The sequence below is a fragment of the Ctenocephalides felis genome, unplaced genomic scaffold, assembly GCF_003426905.1.
Source record: "Ctenocephalides felis isolate EL2017-DRISC unplaced genomic scaffold, ASM342690v1 CF-g0.4_SCAFFOLD_01886, whole genome shotgun sequence".
Taxonomy (NCBI): domain Eukaryota; kingdom Metazoa; phylum Arthropoda; class Insecta; order Siphonaptera; family Pulicidae; genus Ctenocephalides; species Ctenocephalides felis.
The window spans coordinates 94,294,339-94,300,338 of NW_020538040.1; the positions used below are offsets into that span (position 1 = coordinate 94,294,339).

Sequence of the window (6,000 nt, forward strand, 5' to 3'; positions counted from 1 at the left end):
TAATTGGCTCGCGGAGGCCCCGAGTTTTTTCCCCGGTATTCGGAATAGATAAGTAGAGAAAATATATAATAGAGTATAGGGCGTAAGGTAAAAATATAGCATATGAATAATAAAAAGTAAGTTTTATAACAAATAAAAAAGTATGTAGGGTATATGTTATTCATATATGATAAGTTAATAAGCAAAAACAGTAGAACCTCGTTTATCCGGACCTCAGTTATACGAATACGCGATTATTCGGACTACCAATCGCGACCAATTTATATGCATGTACATGCCTACAATTCAATTTTACATACAATTTTTGCATGACTAATCCTACTATATAGTATAGTATATATATATATATATATATATATATATATATAAATATGTACGAGTATGTGTGTGTGTGTAATGTAATCTTAGAAAATATATATGTACATACATAAGAAAGTTTTAAATTAGTAGTAGACATGATTTTCATTGATATCTATGAATGTATTTGTAATTTTTAATAAATACACAACATTATTTTTCATACATTCGATTATCCGGATTTTTGATTATCCGAATGCCTATCGACAACAATTAGTCCGGTTAATCGAGGTTCTACTGAAATATGAATTGATAGTATAGGTATCGCATGGTATAATAGATAATAGTTATTAGATTAACTGCACGATAAAAATGGAATTTTTATTTTTTTCTCAAATTTTTTTAATATGCTTAGAATTGCACGCTTATTTCAAATATACCTTTCGTTTTCGGTAACAGCTATAGTTTTTTAGTTATAGGGAACTACCCCAATTAGTCATGTCAGCTATGATTATCGCAGTTTAACGAATAACTGAGAGTTTTATCTACTTTTCGGAATCGCTTCAACTGTAAGACGTTGTGTGCATAATCCAGATAGTTTTTGATACATCTGTGGCGAATATGTTTTCGGCAAATACGGAAAATCTATGTCAAACTGTGTGAAGACAGGGCATTTCAACCACTTCAAAACTGAATAGCGCAATAAAAATAAAACATCGGTTCTTCATACTATATGAAAAATTATCCAACAATCACCACGACGATTGTTTCTTCTGTGTGGTAAATACCATTGAAAAAAAATCAAGCAATAGAAGCAAATAGTCATAAGCCACAACCCCAATGGTATTGAGGTCTATTTATGATCAGCTACATACACCCTATCCATGCTAATGATGAACAACCTAGAACATCAATCTCTTCTGCCTACCATGTAAATGGATGTAGAAATCAACGTTAAAAGAGAAGACATGATGAAATAAAAACTGATATATTTGATGTAATTGATTTGAATTCATTACCCGCACTCTTATTCAAAACGGTTTTTAGGAAAATCTTGGAGATATTAGCGAAGAGCAGAGCAAGTGAATTCACCAAGACGTCAGGATTTTGGAGGAGCGATATCAAGGAAGGTTGGACATCCACATGATGACTGATAATTGTTGGAGCTTATGACGAAATCAGTCAGACCATGCTGGAAAATCATATAAAAAGACTTTTGAAGGCATAATATGAAATATGTTGTTTTTTATTATAATTTAAGTTAAAACTAGCATATTGGAATATCTCAACTAGAGCTGTTACATTTTTGTTACTGTTTTCGGAATCAGAGTAAAGTTACTTAAAAACCATCATACTATCTTAGGAAAAAAAATTAGTATCGCGCAGTGTTATTTATGATAAATAATAGTTCAGTATAATATAATAGTATGATAGATAATAGTTAGATTATCTATCATATCATTAGATTAAGTCTTATAACGTATTGTAATAAACTTGAGTACTTTTATATCACAATAAATACTTGTAGGTGTTAATTATTATTATTTCATATTAATATAGCAATTAATATCAAAATGAATATAATGAATGTTATTAATGAATATAAACTATGTACTCAATGACTCTCTTATACTACAATTTGATGTATATCATAGAGTTAATCATAAGGAAATGTTCAAAAACGTCAAGAAACATAAAATTAACGGGTCATATTTTCTGGCAAAAACAAACTATTATTTCGAAAAGTTAGAAAAAAAGGGACTTGATTAAATGCAGAAAAATCAGTAATGAAATTAATTTGAATTTCAATTTTCATATCATGTTTCACTTATAAAGTTTTGATCACAATTCAATAATTATTTGTAAAGGTTCATCTTTTATATTTCTTAAGAAACAAAATATTTTTTAAATGTAAAAAATTTTATTTGAGAGCTACAACGTTTTTATGAACGTTAAGAAGTTTTATTGAGAAAAAAAGATGTTTTTGCTTCGGAAAAATTAAATTATAAATAATATATAAACTATGTAAAAGCCTCCACGCCCTTGCTCGGTCTTCTTCTCCGGCGATTTTGGATGGCTTTTTTAAGTTTTGTTAGTGTCTCGCAGTACTTGTCCGAATTTATAGTGGACCCTTTAAGCATTAACTCGGTAAGCAAGACACATTTTTGGTCCCAAAACTCGAAGGCTTCCCGCTTCTTTGCTCGTCGTGAACGTCTGTGCGTCCTTCGGAGATCTATGAATTTCAATAGGCGTAAGCTTCTTCGCGTTTAAAAATCGATTGACTGAACGGATTTTACACCTGGCGGTGACGGCGATTGCGCGCTCCGTCGCGGATGGCTGTTAGATTGGCACTAAGCTTTGCAGTAAACTCCCAGGTAGTTGGAATGGAGTGGCAAGGATCAACAATAAAAATAGTGTTGCCGGATTTCCCCTAGAATCTCGCGCGGCGAGACTACAGCGTTGGGAACCTTATTTTTTACATGCCCCTCGTATATATAATAATGCATGATTAATATTATATAGTATTACTACCAATCAAGTTGTTTGATTAAAAAAAATATATGCGTATACATAATTATTAAATTTTATTATATTCTTATTTACAAAAAAATTGAAAATTATTATTGTAATCTAATAATGGTATCCGCTATTGCTGTTTTTGTTAGGTGGTAAATATTGTTGACTGGCTTGGCTGGCTTCTTCGGCTTTGTTCTGCTCCAAGGATTTCAAGATGGCCTCTGGTACTGGAGGAGCGGTGGGCAAGTGGTCTCCGAAGGCCTGGAAGCCGTTGGCGTCGGCACGGTATTGGACGGTGTAGACGTTGCCATCAGGACCAGTGTAGGAGTAAGATCCGCTGACTACTTGCTCCTCGTTTTCACTTCCCTGGTTTTCCAAGTGACCAGACTCTTGGTGGTTTATGCCGTTTTCAGATTGGTATCTAAACGAATCAGATAATGAATAAATATATTAACTTAAAGAGTTAGATGTCCTCATTATAAATTTACTCGTAGTTGTAGCTTCCATCGCCGTTGTTCTCGTTAACGCTCTTCAAGATGGCAACAGGAGGAGTTGTTGGAGCACCGGCGGCGGCGTAAGGAGCTGCCAAGAATTTGCCATTGCCCCCTGATGAAGATGCATGGTTCGGGGGTAAGTAATTGTTCTCCAGGCGAGCGGCCGAGCAGGCAGCGACGAATAAACCAACTAATAACTATAAGAAAGAAAATTGAAATTTAATCAATTAATTCAAATGTTTATAAATCAACGCTCTATAAACTCTTACAAGTTTCATGTTGCTTGTTAGAACACTGCGAAGTGAATGATATTTCGATATGTCTTGCGTTATTTATATGTAGCCATCAACGCCGAAGATGTGATGGTCAATGTCATGAATCTTAATAATGATCCTTTCGATGAAATTATGCTGCTGTGACTAACGATTGAACAATTACAAAAGTCTGTTTATTTTCGGTTATTTGGTGTCAAAATGTTTAACATAAATTAGTTAATTAAAAATTATTTACGTGTATATATTTCTCAAATAAACATTACGTTCAATATTACGTTTACTTCTATTTTAAGCAGTATTTTAATAACATGTTTATACACAAATTGAGTTTTTCATAAAGATTTTCATTGTCATTGCTTTCATTTTGCATTAAATTTTGGAATAATTATATATATATATATATATATATATATATATATATAACTTAACTTTTGATAGAGTAAAATTTTAAAATAACAGTTATCTTTATTCTGCAATTTCTTCTAATCGTTTTGGAAAAGCTTTGAAGAAAATGATGAATGAATGTGCATGTAAACGTACATGTTAGAATCTGCGATTTAAAAAAGCATTCGATTCGCGTTGTAACTAATCTTATTTAACTTTTATATAGGCCATTTTAAGTTAAAGAAAAGAAGGTGAAAAAAGCAATTTGAGTTCAAAACTCAATATTTCATATATTAATATCAAATTACCGGTTATATAATAGTTTTCTTATATTTTTATAGAAATTTTGGATTTTATACTAATATTGAACATTTTACAAATTTACTTGTACACTCTTTGATGTGGTTTTGTTAATTTAATGTTCTGGTCAACATATAAAATCATTAATTTAAATAAACGGCTTTTATTGTCGTAGTTTGATGTTGTCTGATTTTATAGTATCAAAATTTTTGTAATATTATTAATATTTTTACTCAAATTAAATTCTTCAAATATATAAAGCCCCATTCTAGCCTTAAAAGTCCGCGGTTATAAAGATCCACCACTGATATCTAAAAAATTAATAAAGTTAAGAATTTTTTAACAACCATATTTGGAAGTAGAAGGAAAAATAAAAATATAAATAAAGTAAATAAACAAAACTTAATCAAGCAGAGTTAGAATGAAAGATCTTATCTTATATTATATAAGAATTAAATAAACTGAATTGCAAAGTTAAAAATATTTATTTTAGGTATATAAGTAAACTTCAAAATTTTAGCTAGAATTAAAATCAAAATATGAATAATTTTCAATATTAAATTTTTTTTTGGAAATTAACCCGGTGCCAATGACGCTGGGTCATAATGACCCGAGACGTTTTTTAACGAACATATATTTTGTTTACCCGGGTTATGTGGTTTAAGCGTTTGAGTAGCTGAAGCGATGCCTCCCCGCTACCCGCCCCGATGGTTCGCTCAGTGCGACGCCGCCCGCGCAACGAGCAACTCGTGCGTCAAGTCCAATCGGGTATGTTTGACCCAGCGTCATTGTAAATGTAATATTTTCGTGACATACTTTTATTTTCTATTTAGTGATTATAGTGACATATTATGTGACCAATTTAGAAATATATAGCGGAAAGCAGCCAAGTGGCCCATACTCACTCAGCAACAAACCTTTTGACGTTGTAAATCGCGTCGTCTTGCCCGTTTCTAAAAGCCATCGTAACATAACATTCGGCAATTGGTTCACGAGTTATGAATTAGTATCTCACCTCCTAACGGAACATAAACTTACAGCAGTTGGAACCTTACGCAAAAACAAACGGCAGATTCCACCTCAATTCATTACAACACGTGGAAAATGTCCAGGATCATCTACCTTTGGACATCAAAAGGACATAACTCTAGTCTCCTACATTCCAAAGAAAAATAAAGTTGTCTTATTGATGTCCAGTCTACATCATGACGAAAAAATTGATGAGTCTACAGGTGACAGACATCATATCCTTTTACAATCACACCAAGAGTGGAGTGGATGTAGTGGACAATCTTTCTGCGTCATACAACGTGAGTAGAAACACAAAACGATGGCCATTGACTATCTTTTTTGCAATGCTAAATATATCGGAAATAAACGCAAACATAATATACCGGGCTAATAATGATGATACACGCATGAAAAGAAGACATTTCCTAAAAAATCTGGGACTCGCCATGGTGCAGGAACATTTACAAGTGCGACGAGCTCGAGTGAATTTACCACGTCAACTGCGCAAAAGAATCGCACAATTCACAGGTGAAACCACAGATGAACCACCTCGAAAGATTCTAGGCGTTCGCAAGAGATGCCAAATATGTCCGTTCAAAAAAGATAAGAAGACAAGTCATACCTGTCATGAATGTCAAATTTATATATGCCCTGATCATTTTATTACCTACTGCAATAATTGTAGTAGTTCGATGTCAGTAAATAAGGAAATAGAAGACTGA

The 6,000-nt window shown here is 32.6% G+C and overlaps 1 protein-coding gene and 1 pseudogene across 1 annotated transcript; one reads left to right on the forward strand and one right to left on the reverse strand.

Moving 5' to 3' along the window:
- Positions 1 to 2,928: 2,928 nt before the first annotated feature.
- Positions 2,929 to 3,586, reverse strand: LOC113375547 (flexible cuticle protein 12-like). Its single transcript, XM_026615481.1, has 3 exons — positions 3,578 to 3,586; positions 3,303 to 3,505; positions 2,929 to 3,235 (listed from the first exon to the last, which is right to left on the reverse strand). Exons 1-3 carry the CDS (start codon positions 3,584 to 3,586, stop codon positions 2,929 to 2,931), a joined length of 519 nt encoding a protein of 172 aa, XP_026471266.1.
- Positions 3,587 to 4,974: 1,388 nt separating this feature from the next.
- On the forward strand, positions 4,975 to 6,000 carry LOC113375548 (annotated as a pseudogene).